The sequence below is a fragment of the Gallus gallus genome, chromosome 27, assembly GCF_016699485.2.
Source record: "Gallus gallus isolate bGalGal1 chromosome 27, bGalGal1.mat.broiler.GRCg7b, whole genome shotgun sequence".
Classification (NCBI taxonomy): Eukaryota; Metazoa; Chordata; class Aves; order Galliformes; family Phasianidae; genus Gallus; species Gallus gallus.
Genome location: NC_052558.1, coordinates 4,036,858 through 4,059,129, shown reverse-complemented (window position 1 = coordinate 4,059,129; position 22,272 = coordinate 4,036,858). Strand labels below are relative to the sequence as shown.

Here is a 22,272-nt window from a genome sequence, read left to right as displayed (position 1 = left end):
CCTGGGAGAGGCCGGGCAAGCCAAATCCTCAGCTATAGAGGGATGGACCGTGCACTGTGCATGGGGCAATGTGTGGCACTGGCAGCATTAGGGCAGGGATTACTGCAGGGCTCCATCATAGAACAGGAAAAACCTTCCCTCTGCCCCAAACAGCTCCCCAGACCGCTCCACGCTGGGGGAAACAAAGCACAGAAAGGTTCTTCCATCCCATAATCATCCCCATTGCATTAAAAACATCCCTTGTCTGTGCGGAGAGCTTCGGGAATCCCCTGGGGAGGGTCCCATTGGTCCCACCCCACCCCCCCCATACCCCACAGCACAGCAGCATCCCTCCGGGCACTCAGATTTGGTGTGGCCAAAGCAGCACCGACGCCATCAGACCTGCCCTCCTCCTGTGCCATTCCTCCTTTTATTTCATTGCATTGGGCATTTTTCACACGCGCACCAATAATAATAATAAGTCGGAGTGCTTTCTAAAATGAAACCCGAAGGGCCGATCCCGAAGCGCTCATCCCATGCACACAGTGGGGGGGGCGGGGGGGGGGGGAGGAGGACCCCACCGCGCTCCTTCATCCCCTCAGCCCCGCGCTCCGTCCTTCGGCTCCGGGAGGGGGCAACGCTGTTCCAGAAGGATCTGCGGGAGAGAAGGGAGATGCTGGTGAGCAGCGGTGGGGGCGGGGGGGTTCGCAGCTCCTTATGGGGGGGCAGAGGCACCAGGACTCCCCTTCAACCTCCTTTTAAATGATGCAGCCGCCGACCCTCCTCTGCGCCCCCCCCCCCGCGCTATTCCTTTCTCCCCCCGTAGGAACCGAAGCAGAGCATCGGGAGGAGCTGCACCGGCGGAGGGGGGTCGGAGGCTTCCACGGGGCGATCCGCTCTGAACAACGGCCGTCTGTGCCCCCCTTCCATCCCCATGCAGAAAACAGCAATAAATACACCCCCCCTCCCGCCCCCCCTCCCGGTACGATCCTCCCCAGTCGTTAGCGCTCGGCTCACCTGCACCGGGCTCTGCTCTGAGCCGCATCCCCCGCAGCGTCCCCTACAGCATGTAGATGATGTAGGACAGGATCACCAGGCCGATGATGGCGAAGAACATCAGGATGAAAATATCCAGCATGGCGAGGAGCGAGCGGCGGCCGGGGCTCAGCCGCGTCCCCAGAGCCGTCCCCGACGTCCCCTCCGCGCGTCCCGCAGCCCCGCAGCCCTACAGCCCCGCAACCCCACGGCCCCGCAGCTCGGGGAGGCGATGCTGACCCCCGCAGCTCGGAGAGGCGATGCCGATCCCCGCAGCCGGCTGGGAGATAAAAGGGTGGGCGCACGCGTGCAGCCCGGCTGCGGCCCCGCAAGGCGCTCCCGGAGGCTCCGGTTGCGCTCCATCGGCCCGAGATGCCCCCGGGGCTCCGGAGACCCCACGTCCGCCTGGAAAGGGGTTCACCCCACGGGGGGAGCGGCTCCCAGCAAAGCGATGCCGCCGCCCGGCGCCCCGCAGAGCACCGCACCCAAGCGGGACCCTTTGCAGCGCCCTTTGCCTTCGGGTTCTCACCCCATTTCAGTCCGTCCCGAAGCAGTCGGTGAGCGGCAGCAGCGGCCACGCAGCCGGGTTTATTTTTTCAGCCGTTCTGTGGCTGTGGATGACATCCAGCACAGCTCAGCCCGGGGTGCAGAACGGGGCAGCAAACCCCAAAAAGCAGCAGGAGCCACTCCTGGCGCCGCTCAGAATCGCAGGAAAGGATTTCCCGAGGAAGATTTCCCAAGAAATAAGGATTATTTTTTTCGAGTTTTTAACTGCGAGCCTTCTGGTTTGCATCACCAAAGGGAGCGTAGATGGAACGGGAACAGCAAACGGAGCTGGGAGAGGCAATGGGGTGAGCAGAGCCACCCACCTCCGAGCCCTCACCCCCTGCTCAGGGCTGGATGCAGATGCTGAACCCCCCCCTGGGCTGCACCCAGGGCCAAGGATCTGCAGGGTCCCCACGTCTTCAGGTCCCCCCACATCCCAGAGGCACGAGGGAACAGCTGGCACGCTGCAATGACACCAGCACCACAGGCAGGTAGAAACCATACTTTTATTGTGGAGGAAACCAGCAAGGAGGATCGATCGGTCTGTTCCATTCGAGGGTCGGGTTAAAAAGGCCAAAGGATGGATTGTCGGTGGGTGCTCAGCCCCATGGGAAGGAGAACATGAGGACAGACCCCAACCAAGTGGTGGATCCAAAGGAAACACCTTCCAAGCACTGAGATGTGATCAGGGCAGCCGAGAAGGGCGAGGTTTATTTTACACGTGACGAGAAGCGATTCAGCTTTTCCATTTCTTTTTCTTTCTTTCTTTCTTTCTTTTTTTTTTTTTTTTAACGTTTTTTTATTCATTTATTTATTTTAAATACAGGTTTAGGTGCTTTTCAGCTATGAAAAAAGGCAAAAAAGTGCATAAGTCGAGAGAAAAGGCAGAAATGAAGCAGTTAAGAGGTTTGTTTCCCACGGTGGGGGAGAAGAGGCGCGGAGACTCAGGACAATGGTTCCAAGGTAGCATTAAAAAAAGGTCTGTATACCAAAACGTGATCACCTGTGTGATTTGGTCCATTAAAAAACGGTTTATTCACATCGACACTCCCCCTCCACCCCCCTCCCCCCACTATTTCCCAGACAAGGATGATGAAGGACAGGGTGATGGGGAGGGATGCGGACTCTCTGCCCCCTCCCCTCCTCCTGCACTTGCCTGTGTAGCACCGAGCGGACCTTCAGCCCATGCAGCCCACCCTGGTGGGATGGAGGCAGGAGAGGGGTGGGATGTTCCCGGCGAGGCCCTCCCCCGTCCCATGGGATTGTCCCCATGCGGAGCTGAGGGCTGTCTGAACTCGGTCACTTTGGTCCTTTGGGACATGAGCACCTGGCTGTAGGCTTCCAGTTATACCTTCAGCTCTGGGACCTTCCCAGCCCGAACGGGGAAGGGGACAGAGATGTGCTTTGAAATCTTGGTCCACGATGCGATCCCACGTCAGCGGCCACCACCGCTGGGGACCAACGGGTGAGAGGTGGGGGATGGCACAGGGCTCGGGGTGCCCAACCCCCCTCCCCGCTTCTGCCACCAGCAGGGACAGCCCCCAGCACAGTCCCAGTGTGGTGACAGTGCAGGGAGATATGTCACACTCGGCCCAAAGAGGCACAGGGATGGGGACCCAAAAGGGGAGAACCGGAGCTGCGGGGGGCCATGAGGTCAGGGCAGCAGGCGCTCCTGCACAGTGGCACCTCTCAGCCTGGGATGCAGAATGAAGCAGCTGGACCCCCAAAAAGCAGCAGGAGCCGCTCCCAGGGCTGCCTGGAACCACTCCGAATCCCAAGAAAGGATTTTTCTTTCAAGATTTTAACCACAAATACTCTTCTGGTTTGCAACACTGAGGACTGAGGGAGTGCAGTCGGAATAGGAACGGCAAACAGAGAGCCGGGGGAAGCAATGGGACGAGCAGAGCCGGAGCAGCGCAGGGCAGGAGCTGCCAGCTGGTCCCCCCAGCACCCCCACCCCCCCAGCCCCCAAGAGGTGGGATGTTTGGTCCTAAGGAAATGATTCTGCTCCTCCCTCCCCTTGCATTCCCAGCGCAACGAGGAGGGGGCGCAGCCTGGTGTGTGTGTGTGTGTGTGTGTGTGTGTGTGTGTGTGTGTGTGTGCGCCCCCCATCCCCTGCGGAAGGGAGGAGGAAGGCAGAGGGAGAAACATTTGGTCCCAGAGCCCCCGACATCCCTCGCAGACAGAACCCTCAGTCCCGACAGAGCGAGAACAAAAAGCTACATTGGCGAGAGAAACCAGAGGCGGCTGCAGAAACACAAAGAAACCGAGATGTCGGGACGCGGCTCCGGCAGAGGTAAGGGATGCTGGGGGAGAGAGACGCGCGCGCACCGGGGCCACGTGGTGGTGGTGATGGAGGGGGGGGGGGGGGGGGGTGTTTGGCCCCACCCCCCCCTCAGATGGCCTCCACGTAGTTGGCTGGCAGCATCCCCGTGTCGCCCGTGCGCTCCACCGTGCCGTACATCCAACCGTCGTCGATCTGCTGCACGTTGATGATGGTGTCACCATCCTGGAAGGAGACCTCGTCCTCATCGGCCGCGTTGTAATCATAGACGGCACGGAAACGCTTCTGTGGGGAGAGAGAGGTCAGAGGGCACGGAGACCACCATGGGGACCCCGGGGCACTGAGCCCACACCGGAGCTGGGCCTGCAATAGCCGTGGGATCAAAGAATCACAGGATCACCAAAGGGGTTGGGTTGGAAAGGACCTCAAAGGCTATAGAACCATAGGATGGTTGGGTTGGAAAGGGCCTTGAAGATCATTGAACCATGGAATGGTTGGGTTGGAAGGGGCCTTGAAGACCACAGGATTAATGAATGGTTTGGGTTGGAAGGGACCTCAGAGATCATAGGATCAGTGAATGCTTTGGGTTGGAAGGGACCTCAAAGATCATAGGGTCAGTGAATGCTTTGGGTTGGAAGATACTTTGAAGATCACAGAACCACAGAGTGGTTTGGGTCGAAAGGGACCTCAAAGATCATAGGATCAATGAACGGTTTGGGTTGGAAGGGACCTCAGAGATCATTGAACCACAGAATGGTTGGATTGGAGGGGACCCCAAAGATCATAGAACCACAGCATGGTTTGGGTTGGGAAGGACTTCAAAGATCACAGGATCAATGAACGGTTTGGGTTGGAAGGGACCTCAGAGATAACAGGATCAATGAACAGTGTGGGCTGGAAGGGACCCTGCAGACCCCTCACTCACCCCTGCTGCGGACGGTGCACTGCGCTGCGTGGAGGCGGGCGCTGCGGGCTCCTTGTAGCCATAGGACTGCGAGGCCGGCGGCTGCTGTTGGTACACTGGGTAGGAAGGATACACCATTAGCACCAGGATCTGCGGCCATGTGAAGCCCCCAGGTGCTGGGATGGCCCTTACCCGGGTTGCTGGGCTGGACGTGGTGCTGTGGTTGGTGCTGCTCCGGCCGTCGGTAATTGGCGCTTTCCTGGGAGTTCCTGCGCTCCATCTCTGCGCCCTCGCTGGGGCTGGGGCCCATCCTGCTCCTCTCAAACTCTTCATGGTATTTGATCTACGGAGGAGGATGAGAGGTCAGAATGCAGCCCAGGCAGATCTGCAGGCCCCGGCCCCCCAGCAGCATCCTTTGGTCCCAGCTCGCTGCTTTCCACAAGGGCAGCAGGGCAGGAAGCACAGCGGCTGCTTCGAGACGGGAGTGGACATAGGAATGGGAAAGAGGGATACCCCACAGAGCCCCTCCAAATGAGGAAGGGTTCAGCATTCAGGTGTGTGCAGTGTGAGCAAGAGGCTCCCAAAGCCTCTGCCTGGAGAAGGGGCAGAGAATCACTATGGTCGGGATGCACACTAAGGTACGTGGGGAGGACCAGGCAGCCTGAAATGGGTGACTCCCCCTCGTGCCCAGAGAAAGGAGGACTTCAGGGTCCCGGGGTGGGATATATGAGGTTTTCAGGCAGGGGTGAGGATCAGGAGCAGCCTCCCAACCCTCTGCACCGCAGGAGCACAGAGCAGAAGCACCTTTAGTGATCCCACCCTGCACACACTGCAGCAAAGGGTTAACCCAACGCCTGGGCACGGTGTAAAAATTAATAGCTGTTCATGTTAATGAATACCCTGCCGTTGGGAAGCACCTGGAGCCCATTTGTCTGCTGGTTAAACAGTGCTGTACTGAAGGGCACTCCAGAGGGCTCCCTGCAGGCGGGAGGCAAAGCCCGGAGCAGAGCTGCAGGGATGGGGACGCTGCTGCAGGACTGTGCTTCCCTGTGCTCAGAGGCACAGCGTCGGGCTCTGCACAGCTCCATCCCCAGGAGGGTTTCCTGCCGTGCAGGGCTGCACCTGAACCCCATGCAGAGGGTGCTCTGGGGCAGCGCTGCAGCTCAGCGCGCAGCCCCTGTGCTGCTCATCCCCCCGCGGCGCAGAGCCCTGCTGGCACAGCAGCCTGCATGCAGGGGCTGCTAAGTGGGTCACGGCCACGCCAGGCTGGCAGACAGATGCCTGTGGGGCTCTGAACGCCTCCTATGCAGGAAAATCCACCCAGAGGTCCCCAACCCAGGCAGAGCCTTCAGGTCTGGGGCTGGATGTGCAGATAACGCCCTGCAGCCCCCCATGCAGAGCGCAGTGCTGCCCAGAGCTGCACAATGGGATCAAAAGGAGAGGGAACAAACAGCCGCCTCCAACCCCACTGGGTGTGCTGTGTTTGTGTGTGTATGAGCTCCTTCATGTGGGTTCCCTCTCCTTGCACAGGCACAGCAGCTCTCTGAAACTCAAAGGGATTTTGCACGCAAGGCTGCAACTCTCAGGGCAGGCCCAGGGCTCAGCAAGGAACTTCCCGGCTTGCTGCTGGGCCAGGTTTTGCAACAGCTTGGGCTGTTAGATAAGGGCAGTGCACATGACTTTCACCAGCAGCTAAAGGTTAATTAACCCCCTGAGTGCTGCTGGAGGGATGCGCTGCTGCAGGAGGCCGTGTTGCTGTGCCCCAGGTTGGCTGCACCCCATGCAGCAGCAGCTGTGTGTGTGTGTGTGTGTTCATCCTCCTCTTCACCATGGAAACAGCCATCCACATCGTGCACACAGCACCCGGACAGGGCTGGGGGGAGCAGGATACAGCCTGACAGCCAACCCAGAGACCTGAGCTGCTTGTTTTTGGAAAGGGAGAGCTGGGTCTCTTATAGACACAGCCCAGAGCTCCACACGGTGCTCAGTGGGCTATGGTGACAGCCCGGGCTCAGGTGGGTTGACGGTGATGGTGACGGCTCACTCAGGTGATGGTGAGTTACGGTGACAGCCCCGGTGATGCTGTGTGCCCCCCCCGCCCCCCACCAACACACAGCTCTGCAGCAGAGGAGCACAGCAGCATCGGACACAGCGATCAGAAGGCACTCACATTGCTGATCTGATCCTGAGTCTTTTTGATTCTCTGCAGCTCCGGGGTGTCGGCCACCACGCTGAAGCCTTTCCCCTTGTTCTTCTCAAACTCCTCCTTGTAGCGAATCTGGGTGGGATCAAAACAAACACAGTGAGCTGCACTGGGGGGCACGCAGTGCGTGGAGCAGCTCTGCTCACCCAGACGGACCTCACTGTCCCCACAGCAGCTCTGTCTGAGCCTCGGGTTTGTGCAGGAGTCCCCGTAACGGATCCGCTAACAGCAAAATGGGGCAGTGCCAAGAGCTGAAACACAGCAGCTTCCTGTGCTCTGCTCATCCTGTTGCTCTCCCAGCAGGGCTGGGGTCACTTGGATTCACTTTGCATTTCCTGCAGGCTGCCACTGCAGGTCAGCTCAGCCGCTGCTCTCCGCCCATATGTGGGTCCTGAGGGCTCCGTGAGCTGCACCCACTGCTCCAGTGGGGGACACTGAGGGATAGAAAAGGCCCAGGATGGCCATCACAGGGCAGGCTGTGTGGTTGGAGGCCAGCAGAATGGAGCATCCCTATTTGTTTGCCAGACACCGCCATCAGCATCGCTCCCCATTGCGCTGAGCACCAGCAAAGCCCTGCTTTATTTCACTCATCCCCTTGCATGCTTTTCAACAGCTCTGTGCAGCGTTCAGACAGCGTTTCCAGCACACAGCCCCGAGCTGCACCTTGCAAACACATTGCTCCTGCCCTGCACAGAAGCAGAAATGCAAACTATGGGAGCTACGGAGCCTCCACCCCTTCCCCACAGCCACAGCACACATGGCATGATCCACGACTGGTAACCCTGATGTGACGTTAGAAAGCAAAGGTTTAACGAAGCAGGCTGCAGAATCCTCCCTGGGAGGGTAACAATGTGACCGAGATGCCAAAGCACATCAGGGAGGAACCAAGAGGCCGATTTCAGGGTAGCAGCCTCTGTTCGCCCAAGACAATGAGGGGGAGAGCTGGAGCTGGTCGGGGTAAGGGACACATCCCAAACACTGCCATTAGGAAGGAGCAGCCTCGGGGTGTAACACATCAGGCTGCAGATGCACAGCTTGACAAACAAGAGAAGGAAAGGTAGAGCATCCTCGAGCAAGAAGCTCATCACGGGGCTAAGCAGCTCCCTTGATATTCCATACCCTGTTCCATAGCCATTTACCCTCCCGAACCTCACCCCTCTCTTTTTCTCCCTATAACAACCAGGTTAGAGCAATGCAGCCCCAAAGGATCCCATATGGGGCCGCCCTGAATGCGGGGGGGGGGACGATGCCAGGATGTGGGGCACAGTGCGTGCTGCAGAGGGGGTTCTGCCCCATGGCAACCGGAGCAGAGCAGGGGACACCGCAGCGCTGCAGCCATCACCGTGGCCAGGACAGACGGCGGAAGGAGGGAGGAAGTGCTCAGCGTGGGCAATTTGCTGCTTCTCCCTGCCCTTATAAGGCAGCCGGTGCCTGCCCTGTGCTGTGGGTACCTGCAGTGCTCGGGTAGGGCGGCTGCCCCCCGAAAATGCCCATTTTTAGCATTCGGGAGTAACCACAGAAGGGGAACCCTGCGATTTGCTCGCCGCGCGTGGGCTGCAGGAGGAGGCTGCAGGCGTAAAAGCTGTCACTTTGCAGCCACATTTAACTGCACAGGCTGTTATTATCCAGCGTCTGCAGTGACCGGAACAGAAGACGCCCTTTCCACAAACACAAATAGAGGAGGCAGGTGGTGGATCTGCATGCAGCCCCGTTACCGGCGCACAACCGGCTCTGCCAGTCCTACCGGGCTGTGGGTTTGGCGGATCACCTCCATTGGGGTCGCCCACAAACACAGCTGCAAAGGGAAGGGCAGAGCTGCAGAGCGCCAGCAGGCAGCAGCCCCATGGAGGGCACAGACCCTCTGACCGCCCTCTCCCTAACACGGCTCCCAGCCATCAGCTCCAGTTCACCCAGTTTGCAGCCCAAGCCCACCTCCTGCTTCAGAAGAGCTCTCAGAAGGGCCTGCTCAGCTCCTGCTGTCCCTATAAAGCTGTCCACAAAACACAGCAGTGGCAGCTTCAGCTGGAGGCACTGAGATCCCACCTGCAGCACAGAGGGTCTGTCCTCCACGGGGGGCTCTGGGCAGCTCCCACCCGCTTGGGCTGCTCCGTGTCCCACTGCTACCCATCCCCTCTGCTCCCTCCTGCTGTGTGCCCTCAGCCCATCCCAGCACCAAGATGTGGGTGCCACCTTCCCACACACTGGAAGCCCCCGACTGCACCCCCCACCCCTCTCGTGCCACGTTCACACACAGCCAACTCTGCAGTGTGCTGCTCCCGTCACCAGTGCCCACTGTGCCCCAGCACTGACAGCAGCTGTGCACAGAGCTTTGCTCCACCTCACAGAGGAAACAGCGGTGGCTGAGCATTTGGGAACGTTAAGACAGCACAGTGTGTCTGTTCGAGTCCCTTCCTTTAAGAAGGGTCCATGCACACTGCAGTGGTGGAGGAGCAGTGCGGGAATGGGATGCAGCCCCCAACCCCTCCCTGGGCACCGTCCCTGCTCCAGGCACAGCAGATGTCCAGGTCTGAGCATTGCTCCCCAGGCGCTCAGTGCAGAGGGAAAAGGGGTGGGTAACACCCTGCACTGACCTCATGCAGAGGAGGGAACCTACTTTCACTTCCAGCCACATCCAGCACAGCGCACAGCACGGGGAGCTGAGCGTCCCAGTGAGCCGCAGAAAAGCCCAGGCAGTGCCAGCACCCCCTCCCCGGGGTCTCCTTTAATAAGCAAGAGCTAATGAGGAGCTGAGCTCATTGTAAAAGCAGCACTGGGGGCTGCAGAGCACTCGGTGCGGTGTTCTCTGGATTGTTACTGAGGAAAAGCAACCACGTCCCCTTTGTGGCTCCTTGGAGCACGGAGTGACCCCGTGCTGAGCTCCATCCAGGTGCACGGGGTGCTGCTGGGCAGCGTGCTGTGCAGGGCCAGCCTTGCAAAGCACAGCTCTATCTGCCACCAGCTGAGCTCCTGACCCCCACGGTGTTTGCCTTCCAGCTCCTGGTGGCTCCAGGCTCACGGCGAGAGGAGGAGGAGGAGGAGGGCAGTGTGTCCTGCAGGCCCATGGAAGGGAACACACTGACCCCAAAGGATGACTGCTCACCCTCACACCAACCCTGGGCAAACCCCAACCCTGCGCTGCCCACCCGCTGCCAGCACCGCGCTGAGCCAATGCTGACAGCTCCGGGAGGACTCTCTGCCCTTTCCCCTTTTGCCCCTTTCCATTGAAGGAAAGAAAAAAGAAGTTGAAGAGATTCCCAGAACAGTCTCCACATCCTGTGCTCTCCCCAGAGACGGTGACTCAAGCCAGAACTGCCCCTGGATGCGTTCTCTCCCACTGCAGCTCTGCCCGCTGCCCACCCAGAGCAACCCCAGCACCCCCAGGAGGGGCAGTGCCCGGAGCTCTGCATCAGAGCTGGGGGGCTTCTGGGACACCCCAGGGCACAGAATGGGGCACGTCGTCTGCTCAGCTCCCTCCTCACGCAGCCTCCCCTCTTCCCACTTTATCTGCGCCCGCTGATATCTGTTCCATCTGTTCATTTCTGCCTGCCAGAGCTTCCAACCCCTTCCAGCCTTTGGGGTTACCCGAAATCGGCGCCTGCAGAGCGCACGCCCCTCCTTTGCCATTTCACCCCACTGCAACGCTGGGTGCCAGCAGGGAAAATCCCACTGCGGGGCTGGGGGTGCCCGGGGGAGGCAGCTCACAGCCACCACAGATAAATGGAACAGCAAACAGCAAAACAGACCCACACCCCACACACACACACCTCCCCTGCTCTGCACCAGGGAAGCACCGGAGCAGAGAGCGCAGCACAACGGGGCACGGCACAAAGCACAAAGCAGCTCACCTGGCTCTGCAGCACAGCGGATGCTTACCTGGCTCTGCAGCTCGCTCTGCTGCTTTAGGCGCAGGTTCTCGGGAGTGTCTGCCACCATGGTGAAGGATTGCTTCGGGTAGTGTCTGTATGGGGGGGAAAGGACAGCGTCAGCACCGGGCGCCCACCCCCCTCCATGGCGCTGTGCTGGAGGTGCTCCTGGAGCAGCCATCCCCTCTGCACTCCTCTGCCTTTATGGGGCAAAGCAGATAAGGAGGGTTCGGCTTTTTCTATATAAGTAGTTTTTCCCAGAGGAAAACGGCTTCGCAGGTTTGTGCCCGAGGTCTGGATGGACCCCAGGACACCTTCACCAGGACCTTCAGCTACCATCACTGCTAACATCAGTCCGAGCAAACATTTTGGTTTACACCACTCTGCCTCCGCTCCGCTGGGATGGCTCAGAGGAGCCCGGAGCTCTCCTTGCTCATTCTGCTGCAGTTTCAGCCACAGACCTCATATGAAGGATATCACCACCCAGCAGGAGCTCCGTCAGCAGAACGGTGCCCAACCCGGGGCATTTCTCACCTACACCCATCCCACGCGTTGGGTGATTGCTTAGGATGTGCCCAACACGGGGCTGTAAAGCAGGAGAGCCACAGCCCAGCAGCATTCCTGCAGTGCCACACACAGCCTCTGCTATCGGCACAGATGTGCAGTGGGGTGAACTCACGCGTGGCAGGAGGTGAACATCTGACACAAACGCTGTGAGCCCCCCCAACTCCCCCCGAGATGGGAACACTTCATGCAGCCCTTCCCCCTCCCAGGAGGGAGGGAAAGCAGAGACAAAGCTGCTGGAATGTGGGGGGTTCCATGAGCAAATCCATCACCGGGCACCACCAGATGGTGGTGCAATGGCAGCTGTCCCCACATGCAGCACTTTGGGTCTGGGGGGCACAGAGCAGCAACACCCCCAGCTCACATTCACCTCCCTTTGCTTGAACAAACCCTTCTGAAAGCCCAGACAAGGCAGCTCTCCTCCTCCACGGCGGCTCCGGAAGGAGGTGAGCAGGGCTGAAAATAAACCTGCAGACCCTGCAGATGCATCTGCTGCTCACACACACAGCTCTGGCCCCATCCCAGCCCCAGCGCTGTCCCTGCACCGGGCAGCCCACAGCTCCTATGCTGGCAAACAGGGTGAGCCCCGACCTATGGGGAGCTGCAGCCCCATCCCATCCTGTACCGTGTGGGAGCCCTATGGGTCTGACAGCCCCGGGCTGTGCCCTGAGAGCCACCACAGGGGATTCACTGCACACAGTGTGAGCAGAGCTCTGCCCACGGCTGTCCACACTGCGGTCAGTGCAGCAGGAAACCATCTGCACCACGACACTGAGACACGGACCTGAGAGCAGCGCATACCTCACACAGCAATGCAGGAAGTGAGACAACAGAAATAGACTCCAGAGCCACGCTGAGAAAATAGAGAACCCCCCCCCCCCCCCCACACACACACACAGAAAGCAGACAAAGCAGATGTGGTTTGCAGAAAGGGGAAAAGAAGCTCAGCAGCAGTTGAGAGGGACGAGGAGCAGTGCTGGATGACAGCAGATCACCGACCGCCCCGAGGATATGGTTTAATCTCTGTTTAGATTAATCTGGTGGGGGGGGGATACAACAGTGTGTGCTCAGGCTCTGCTCCCACCACGGCTGGGAATGGTGTTGGGGCACAGCACCCACCCAGGGATGCATCGCCACCCCCACGCTGACCAAACCCAACACTGCAGCACCGTTAGGGGGGCTTTGCCATCGGTTGAAGTGCTGGGGTGAAAGCAGAGCTCTCAGTGGTCGGCTCTCCCAGAAGCTGAAGCTGTAGGGATGGCCAATTGGGTGATCTCCGGACCCCTCCATCCACTGGGAATCGTGGCTGCAGCTCCACGGCACAGCATCTGCCCGAGTGATGTTCCAGAGGCAGCAACCAGCAGCACAGCCACGGGACTCAACCCACTGCTGCCCGCTGCAAAAGAAGCAGGGTCTGCCTGCGTGGCTGGGGCTGCAGGTAGCAAGATGCTCCTGAATGCTACAGGTGCATTATAGCCATGCTATATCCGTGCTGCAGAGCCAGCAGTGCATACACTGAGTGCTCAGTGTGCTTTCTGTCCAAACCTGGGTGCAGGGAATGCGTGCTTTCATCCCAGTGCAGTGCCGGGAGGTGGCTGCTCGGGGCGCTGGGGCTCCATTGCAGCAGCACTCATGCACTCCATGCACCGCTGCAGCTCAGCAGCACTGGAGGACAGCCCAGGTGCTCCCCAGTCACACCACAGAGCCCCTTCCTGAGCTTCTTGGAAGCCACTGCCTGACTCACACTGAGGTCAAAGAGAACAAAACCACTTCTTAAGCACAAAAGCAACAAAAGCCAAAGCCCTTTGCTGGCTGTGGTGCTGTGCTCAGCCCAGGGCCGGGGGGCAGCAGCCCTGCAGAGCAGCCCTGGAGCTGCAGAGCACGGTGTGACACCGTGCAGCTCCTGCAAAGGGCAAAGGCAATCGCAGCGGTGCAGCACTGAGCTGCAGCCTCATCTCTGTCACAGCTCCGTGCTCTCTGAGCCTAAATCATCCCATTTCCATGGCAACCGCATCCGATGCTCCGGGCATGCTAATAGCACAGGGAAGGGTCCGAGCGTGGGGTGCGGGGAGGAGGAAGCCCCCAGTGCTGCAGGACTGCAAAGCAATGCCACAAATCATCCCTGCCAACTTGGGGGAAAGCACAGAGCCACGGCTGTAGGGCAAAATCATCATCATCATCTTCTGGAAGATGCTGATGCCATTCACAGCGTGGGCAGGGGCTGGGGAGGGGTGGGAGAGGGGGGACACAGAACAGCATTGGGTTTCTTCTTTGGTCAGTGAGATTTTGCAGGACCCTCCCCAAGGCTGCAGCCCTGAGCCCCACACCTGCTGCTGGGGGCAGTGATCCCTCCTGCACCGGGGAATGGGAGGAAATGCACCAAGCGAACCCCACGGCTGGGCATCAGCTCTGTGCAGAGCTGTGGGATCCGCCTGCTCCAAAGGCATCTCCGTGTGCTGGGAATGAAGGAGTGGGGACACTCAGCACAACCACAGATGTCCATCTCCCTGCAACGGGGAAACCATCTCGTATGCATGAGAATCAGCCACAGCCACAGCGCTCGCAGCAGTAAATTAAATCTTAATGAGGAAGCACCGGCGGGTTGTGTTGGGTTGGGGGGGGGTGTGCAGGAAGCAGAATTGCACCAGGGATGGGGACGGTGCATCCCTCCCCATGCAGGGTGCTCTCGTGTTCCCCATCCCACAGTCCGACCCGTAACTGGTGCAGGCAAGGAAGGTGCTCAGCACCCAACCTGCCTCCTCCAGAAGCGTGAGCAGCACACAGCAAAGCCACCCTTGCAATTAGCGAGCAACAGCATTCGGTAAGCAGCACAAAAAGGGTCTGTGCCCAGCACGGCCCTGGCACTGCACCATGGCCCCGTGGTGCTGAGCCCAACACCTCGGAGGAAGCAGCTCTGCATAGGATTGGGAAGGAAGAGACTGGGAGGAAGCAAGAGCCGGCTGCAGGCCTCTCCCAGTGGGCACCCCACATCTAATTAGTGCCTAATGAATGGGACGCTCAGAACCCAGTGGAGCTGCGGATGGGCAAATCAGAGCAGCATGCAGGGACAGGGAGCAGGGTGATATGGGATGCACGTCCCTGCGGGGGGCCTCTCCCCCATTCACTTTCTGCAGGCACCATCCACAGAGCTGCTCACCATCCTCAAGACGACCCTCAGAAGTCAATGCATGCTGCCCCCCCCCCCCCCCCCTCCCAGACAGGGGAGCAAACCCCCCCCCCCCCCCCCCGCATCCCTGGAGCCCCTTGTGCTGTGCTACTAAACCAGGTCAGGGCAGTCTTTGCGGGGAGGACAGAGCCTGTCTGGCTGCTGCATTAGGGGCAGTTTGGGGCCGTCAGCCCCACGGCACCTGAAGGCAGCTGGGGATTACCGGGGATCAGAGTCTGTCTGCTCTGCACCCCCCAGCTGGCTCTGCTGTCTCCCCGCTGCCTCCGTGGGGGTGGGAGCCCTCCTGATGAGCTGCCACAAAGAGCTGTACGGCGGGGGCACAGCAGCTCCCCCCATACACCCCATAACAGCCCCACCACGGAGCCGAGGGGCTGCACTTGGAGTTACACTTCTCCGTTAAGGTCAGCAGTGGGACACTTCTGCAAGACAACGGGAACAAGACAACGGGTCGCCACTTTCAGCATGACTCCAAGGCACCTCTATTGCCACACACAGCCACTGTGCACTGCATTTTGGCAGCAATCAGTGCATGCAAGAGCTCACTGCATTGCTTGCTCTCACACCAAAGCTCCAAGTGAGTGCTTCGGGCAGACGTGCAGCACAACCCCACACCTCCAGGAGGTGAACATCACCCCCACAGCTGCACGGCAGCTTTGGGAACAAAGAGTTATGCAGAGGGAGCAATAGGTTGAGCGCTGCCAGCAGGCTGCACGCTCACATCCTGCCCATCGTGGAGCTGCTGGCTCACAGGGACACACTTAAACGATAATAAACTGTTGTTCTTTCTTAAACGAAAGCAGCACCCTGCTACTTTGCAGAGAGCTTGCAAACATCCCACCCCGAACGAGCAGGCTGCAGAGTGGGATCTCGGTTCCTCCCAGTGTTTTCAGGCTGCCAAAATGGCCGGGCCAGCACTCTGTGTGTGCAGCTGCTGCTTCTCCCATCATCTGTTCCCAGCCCATGCTGAGCACAGCACAGCTCTGCAGGATGAGCTCCTCACCGAGGCTGCCCCAGAGCCCTCCCCACGCTGGAGGCCAAAGGGGACCCACGGGCACAGCTCCAGCACAGGGAACCCAGCGCTGAGCAGGGGACGACGCTGCGCTGCCCTCCTGGGGCTTCGCTCAGCTCCCCCTCCTTTCCCAAAGGCTGTGCCAGCACTTACAGAGGGTGTTGCAGCGCAAGCAGCCTGCTCCAAGAACCTGCTTTCATCCACAGTGGAAAGATTTCAAGCAAAAGCAGAGCGGGGTGCGCCAAGCTATGAAGTCAGCAGCAGCAGCAGCTCCTGGAAGCAGCAGTGCTCATCCCACAGCCACCCCGTCCCCCCCTCCCCGACCTCCAAACAGAGCACTGCCTGTCCACTCCCCCCCTCCAGGGTGCTGTTTATGGGAGCAGAGTCGGCATTGCAGCACTACTGGTTTTTTCCACAAGGTCTCTGGCCCCGGGCGTGGATAAGGAAGGTTGGGAACACAACAGCCACCAGCAGCACAGCCCAATGGGCTCTGCAACTGAACACCCCCCTCCCCCACGCAGGGCTGGGGGGGTATTGCTGCTGTGCGTGGAGCTGCAGTGAGGACCCCCACCCGGCTGCACCCCGACGATAGGATTGTGTTTCTCAGCAATCAGGCTCACTCACCATCTGCTTTGTGAGCCGTGCTCAACAATAGGGCAGTGTCTGTATGGGCACCCAATACCTGCAGCAGGAGAGCACTGCCCCTCCTCCAAACCCCAGGGCTGGGGGGGGGGAGGGGGGGGCATGAGAGCTTCCCCACACCCACCCCTCTCCCTGCAGAAGAAGGATGGGGGGGCCCTTCCCCAAACACCCCACTGCCTGCTCCCACCCACCATCAGCACAGAGGCACTCCTTCCACCCAGAGCCCCAACCCAGTGCCACACAAACACCCGGACACCCTCCTGGCACACAGTTGTTCCTCTTTCCCCCCCCCTCCTCCCCCCCAGTCTGAGGGCTCGCTGTGTTAACAGGGGTGGCTGCTACCATATGGAGCACTGCACGGAGCCAAGAACGCAGCGCTGGGGCTCCTCTTTATCCAAGAGCCCCAAGGGTATGGGATAGCACTGCATGGAAAGCAGAGATGGGGTTATGGGGGGGGGGGGGGGGGGGGTCCTCGAGGTCAGCAATGGGAAGGGATGTGCTGGAGCTGCTGGGGCACAGCACTGCCCATTGCTCAGGACACACTGTGCACACACAGGGCAGCACAGCTGGGTGCAGCTGTGGTCACACAGCAGATGGAGGGAGGAGGGACTGGCACACTTACACCATGTACTGTTGGCACAGCCCAGAACCCCTCAGCAAATGGGAAAATGCAGTTTCCCCTCCCCTCGCCAGCATAGGGGGTGCAGGGGTGAGCCAGCAGCAGTGCCCCATGCAAACCCAACAAGGGGGGCTGAGCAAGCAGCCAAGGAGCAAACCCAGCAGCACGGGGGGTGCTGGAGAAGGGCTGTCTGAGCTGAACACATTCAGCACAGCAACTGTTTTGAGATCAGCAGGAATTCAGGCAAGCCCACAGCAACGCAATGAAGCCTGGCCTTGTCTGGAGGTGCTCTCAAGGGAGACGAGCAGAACGATCACATAACTGGGACAGGGCAGAGGAACCCTCCTCCCTCTCCAGCAGCCTCTGCCCCTTTGCAGCTCAGCTCTCCTCCATCCCTGGTTTGCATACAGCCCTTCCTCCCCCTCCTCCTCCTGGAGGCTCGAGGTGCTGCCATGGGATGAACCCATCCCCAATCACCTCCAGCAGCATCACGGGGAGCCCACAGCTGCAGCCACCCAAAGGCTGTGCCCGGATTTATTGCCGGGCAGTGGCAGAGCAGAAGGAAGCCCGGCCCTCTTCCTTCTTCTGCTCTCTTGAAGAAAGAAACCTCGGAATCTGGCAGAAGGCCACGGCTCAAACAGAGCAGACCCTGTGCTCAGCACAGCAGCCGCTCCCCTGCCAGAGTAAACGTTGCTGCTCCCCCACTCCTGCAGGCGGGCGGAGGACGGCACCCGCAGCACCAGGACCCACTGGGCTGCCCCCACCTCCCCCTGCCCCTCCTGGGGCAGCACGGATCCCCGTGCTCTGCCCCACAGCATTGGGCAGCACAGCCTCACCCCGCTGCGTGCCGGCAGCTCTGAGTTCCCCGTGCGTTAAGGCACGGCCGCATGGAGCAGGAAGGGCACAACGTGATGTGGGTCTCCGTGGGAGAGCCAAGGCTTCCAGAGCGGCTGTGAAAGAGTTAAGGCCACAGCCAGCATCAAAGGCAGCTCTGGAGCAGAGGGGGTTGAGAAACTGAGATGGGTCGGGGTTGCGCAGACTCCTTGGAATCTCAGGAATTTCCCATTATTATCCCACTTCCCTTACAGCAGCCGAGGGAAGGAGCAGAACAGGACCCCAGGTCGGTGGCATGGATGGGGACGGGCACATCCCAGCCCATGGGGCACACAGGGGAGGGGGCTTCGGCTGCAATAAGGGCTGCTGAGGGCTCTCACGCCCTGCAGGACACAGCCACCCCCAGGGGGACACACAGGGCACCATCTGAGCCCTGCAGGACTCTCATGGATGTGTCACCACCACCACCACCGCTCCCAACAATACCGGAGCTACAGGAGAGGGTTTTGCTGCAGCACTGCTGACTGACAGCCCTATTGCTTCTCCTTTCTATTCTTAGACATTAATATAGTTAATACCCATCTTACAAGGATGTTGTCAGGATTAGAGTTTTTAAAGCACTCTGTGAATGGAGCTCGCTACACAAGTGCTAAGCAGCAGCATATCATCTACTTTTCCCCCTAAGACCCGCCGATGTCTAAGAAGCAGCTACAAAAGACCTCATTGCAAAGCTGCTTTATTAAGAAACACGCAGCAGAGTCTTATTCACCTGCAGGCTGAGCAGGGCTGGCTCCCAGGACACAGCCAGAACCCATTTCCCCATTCCCAAATGGGGCAGAGCAGTGGAGAATGGTCCCATGGAACCACATCACAGCTCCAGGACCCCATATATCGGGACAGAAGGAAATCAACCACTGAGAGGAGGGAGGGTCCCACAGCCCCCCCCAGCACTCACAGCCCTGACACCCCCACGGCAGCACTTACGCATTGCAGTAGGGCTTCTTCTCGTAGCCCTTGTAGTTCTTCATGTTGAGGGTCATCTTGCAGGTCTCGCAGTGGAAGCATGCTTTGTGCCAGAACTGCAAACAGAGGAGAGGGACGTCAGCACGAGGCTCTGTTCTGATGGGACCCGCAGGGCCTGGGGAGAGCACTCCCACCAGCACAGGGCAAGCAAATCCCCCTCTCCCAATGCATCTTATCCCAACACAGCAGCAGCGTTTATGACTTCGCCTTACAGCAGTGTGCTGCTTTATCTCCACATCAGGAATCCACAGGGCTAGGCCGAGGAGGAGATAGAAGGCTCCTCCTCACGCAGGCACTCAGCAGAGCCAGCAGCTGCGGTGTGCAGCTTCAAAGGTGCTGCTGTGGGTTTTTCTGCTGATGGGAGCCCAGAGTTGGGCAGGAAGGTGGGTCAGGTGGGGCTGCAGAGACACCCAGCCCAGGGAGTGAGATAGATAGAGAAGAAAAGCCCCCCATGAGCAGCACTCGGTCCAAACATAGGTGTCCAAAAGGTCCATCCCCCCCCCCCCCCCCCCAACCCTCATTGCCCTCCCCAAACCCCATGGGTTGCACCTTATCAGGACAGGGCTGGAGTGATAAGGATGAGCAGCCTGATGCTGGGGAGGGGCTGTGGGCATCCTTCCTCAGTCCTGCTCCAGCATCCCCTGCAAACCCCACCTGAGTGCTGTGCACAGACTCACAGCAGCAAAGCTCTCCTTCCAGCTCACACTCAAGGTTAAAGACTCAAAATTCAGATCACAACCCGACATTATTGGCTGCAGCATCTAATGAGCTCTAAAGACGCATGTGGAGCATTTAGGGCCGCCCTGACCCAGGGGCTGGAAGGAACCCTATGAGAGCAGCTCAGAGCAGCTGTGTGACCCCTCGGGATGCTTGGCCCCAGCCATGCCCTGCTGTGACCTCGTGTCCAGGCTCCCAGCAAAGGGTTGGGGGGTTGGAGTCATGCCTGGGGAGCAGAGCTGAGTGGGGGAATTGAAGGAAAGCACCACCCCAGTGGTTCTCCTCCATCAGTGGTCACACTCCACACGCGAGGTGCCCGCTGCCACTCCGCAAAGACACAGAAGGAACAAGCAGAGCCAAGCCAGCAGCTCAGCACCCGGAGCTCTGAGTCAGGCGATGCAGTGAGCAAACACAGGGAGAACAGCTGCTGCTGGTGCTACAGTTTCCACCCGTAATGTTTTTTCCACCTTGGAGCTTCTAAGCATCTGTTTCCACTGCTGGCGCCACGCTCTGCTCCGTGCTCTGCTCCTGCAGGAGCAGCAGCAGCCCTGTGCCACCCACCCCCAGCACCACACCCCGAGCACAAACACAGCCCTCGGCGCTGTGACTCAGCGGAGCAGGACAACTCACCGCCTCTCAGTTGCTCAGAGCAACGTATTTGTGCTTTCCCTCCTGCGAGTTCCTCCTCAGAGTTCCTCCTCGGCTTCCTGCTAACGGTGGCCAAGCAGAGGGGCATCACACTGCACTGCCCTGTGCTGTCACCCAGCTCCTCTCCTGCCCACTCTTCCCACCCCCTCTCTGTGCTTCCCCATGTGGGACAGACAGACCAACAACCCTCAGAGCATCCCACAAGTTACAGCCTTCCAGCCATCCACAGCACTAGAACCACATGAATACACAGAGACGAGCTGCCCGCGGCCCTCTGAACATCACCTTACCCCAACACAGCCCCATATGCACAAACCCACACCAACGCCACAAAGGAGCAGCACAACAGGCACAGGAACAGCAGCCCTTTGTGCTTCCCATCCCGCTGCCCCTCACCCTCCAGCAGAGAAAGGAGGCCACGCTGCAAATAGCTTTTTCCAGGAGCTGATGTGGCTCTGCTTTTCAGTTCCCAGGTTGAGGTGCTCAGAGCACCCATAGCTGAGCTCGGGCACAGCTGCACAGTGCTGCACCCCCACGGGCAGCGCTCTGCTCGGAGCTGCTCTCCTGGGCATGCAATGCACAGAGCACCGCTGCCACTCGTGTGCAGCAGAACGGGGATGGAGCTCACAACTGTGCGCACCCACAGCGCATCCTGCACCACTCAGGACTCAAAGGATGAAGATGGCACCGGTGGGTTTGTGGCCAGGTTTAAGGACCTAACAGCAAATCCCGGCTTGCTTTCACTGTCACCTCCCAGCAGCGCTACGGGGGCCCCGTGTCGCTCCCCCAACGGAAGCATCGCAACCCTCAGCCTCGGGCAGTGAACCCCTCCCGATATGAGCGCTTCGCTCCGGGAAAAGGCAAACGCGTCACCCGCGCAGCGCTGCGCTCCGCACCGCTTCCCCAACAGCGGCCGCCCGGTGCGGTGCGGGCAGAGCCGCCCTTCAGACTTTGCTCGGAGCTGACACGCACGTTGTAAAAGCCGCGATCGGATCGAGCTTTCCGGGAAGCGGGAGGGCTCCTGCAGTCGCAGGAAGGATTAATGCGGGGGGGGGTGCAGCGAGCGAAGCCCCCACAGCCCCGAGCTGCCTCCTCAGCCCCGCACGGCAGCGCACCGCAGGCAGGGAGAGCAGCGCGGGGGCTGCGCGCATAGGAGGAAGCGGATCCCCCCCATCCCCCAATGAACCCCCGCCAGGGCAGCCGCGGGGATGGAGGGGGGGGGGGGGGGGCTGTAGAGACAGAGCCGCTTCTCAGCTTGGAACAAACGGGAGGGTCTCTGGGACGCAGCGCTGATGGATCGGCGTCGGCCGATTCCCAGCATCAGGAAAAACCTCATCCGTGAAAAATGCGGCCCCGGGGTCTGCACGGCTCAGGAATGTCGCTGCGCGGATCGGCGCATTCCGAGAGTTACTTATTTTAGAAGCTGCGGGGAGCGCCCCGGAGTGGGGGGGAGAGGGAGGCGGCTCCGGGGGTCCCGTGGGGGCACAGCAAGAGATCGCTACACCCCTCCCCCCTATCGCCCCCCCCCCATCACCCCCTCCTCGAGGCCGGAACGCCGGCGCAAAAAAGCTTTCTTTTTAACGGGGAAACGCTCCAAAGCGATACTGAAAGCAGTGAGAGGACAACGCGAAGCGCAGAGCTCCGAGAACGGGGGGCGCGCCCGCTGGAACCGGAGCTTAAAATGAAACCCCCTCTGCTAATGGGATCCAGATGGGTTCCGCCTCGCGGCGCTGCGGGACACGGAGCGGTTACCCCCCCCGACAGCTCCGACCGCTCCGCGCGGTGCGGGGAGAACGCGGTGGAGGGGATGGGGGAGAGGGGGGACGTTACGGGACGCCGCTCCCCGCGCTCACCTTATCCAGGCAGTTCACCTTCTCGGTGGGATATACGATCTTCCCGCAACGCGCGCAGTTGGGGTTCATGGCCGCCCCGCTCCCCCCGCCGCCACCGCCGCGTCCGCCTCTGGGCCGCCGCCCGCGCGCCGCGCCCCTAAATACGGGGGGGGGGGGAGGGAGGAGGGGCGGCGGGGGCGCGCGGGGCGGGGCGGCGGCGCGCGCCCACCCACGCGCATCGCCCCGCCGCCCTCACGCGCGCTCCCGCACTCCTTTGCACGCGCGCTGTGCCGTCCCCCTCAGTGCGCGCAAATCGCTGCGGCGGCCGCTGCTCCCTACACCCACCCCCTCCCCCCCAACCTTCACGCACACGCACACCCCGC

General features: G+C 60.2%; 2 protein-coding genes across 5 annotated transcripts; one reads left to right on the top strand and one right to left on the bottom strand.

The window, feature by feature from the left end:
- Positions 1-605: 605 nt before the first annotated feature.
- On the top strand, positions 606-2,559 carry LOC124417426 (translation initiation factor IF-2-like). Its single transcript, XM_046904466.1, has 2 exons — positions 606-658; positions 806-2,559. Exons 1-2 carry the CDS (start codon positions 653-655, stop codon positions 1,925-1,927), a joined length of 1,128 nt encoding a protein of 375 aa, XP_046760422.1. The 5' UTR covers positions 606-652; the 3' UTR covers positions 1,928-2,559.
- On the bottom strand, positions 2,053-22,021 carry LASP1 (LIM and SH3 protein 1). Of its 4 annotated transcripts, none has more exons than XM_046904350.1 (7): positions 20,040-22,021; positions 18,654-18,748; positions 10,825-10,909; positions 6,919-7,026; positions 4,941-5,091; positions 4,770-4,864; positions 2,053-4,129 (listed from the first exon to the last, which is right to left on the bottom strand). In XM_046904350.1, exons 2-7 carry the CDS (start codon positions 18,707-18,709, stop codon positions 3,956-3,958), a joined length of 669 nt encoding a protein of 222 aa, XP_046760306.1. In that variant the 5' UTR covers positions 18,710-18,748; positions 20,040-22,021; the 3' UTR covers positions 2,053-3,955. The 4 variants fall into 4 exon arrangements, with proteins under 4 accessions (XP_046760306.1, NP_001170800.3, XP_046760307.1 ...); NM_001177329.3 differs by having other exon boundaries at positions 21,911-22,021; XM_046904351.1 differs by lacking the exon at positions 20,040-22,021 and having other exon boundaries at positions 15,728-18,685.
- Between the last annotated feature and the right edge of the window lie 251 nt (positions 22,022-22,272).

What these genes read in the sequence shown, in the direction of transcription:
- LASP1 (NM_001177329.3), bottom strand. Translation starts at nt 21,979, where the DNA reads ATGAACCCCAACTGCGCGCGTTGCGGGAAGATCGTATATCCCACCGAG. An exon ending in AGAGCGAGCTGCAGAGCCAG is followed by an intron (nt 7,027 to 10,824) that starts GTAAGCATCCGC and finishes GATCCCACCCAG; the next exon opens with ATTCGCTACAAGGAGGAGTT. An exon ending in CTCAGGATCAGATCAGCAAT is followed by an intron (nt 5,092 to 6,918) that starts GTGAGTGCCTTC and finishes CCTCCTCCGTAG; the next exon opens with ATCAAATACCATGAAGAGTT.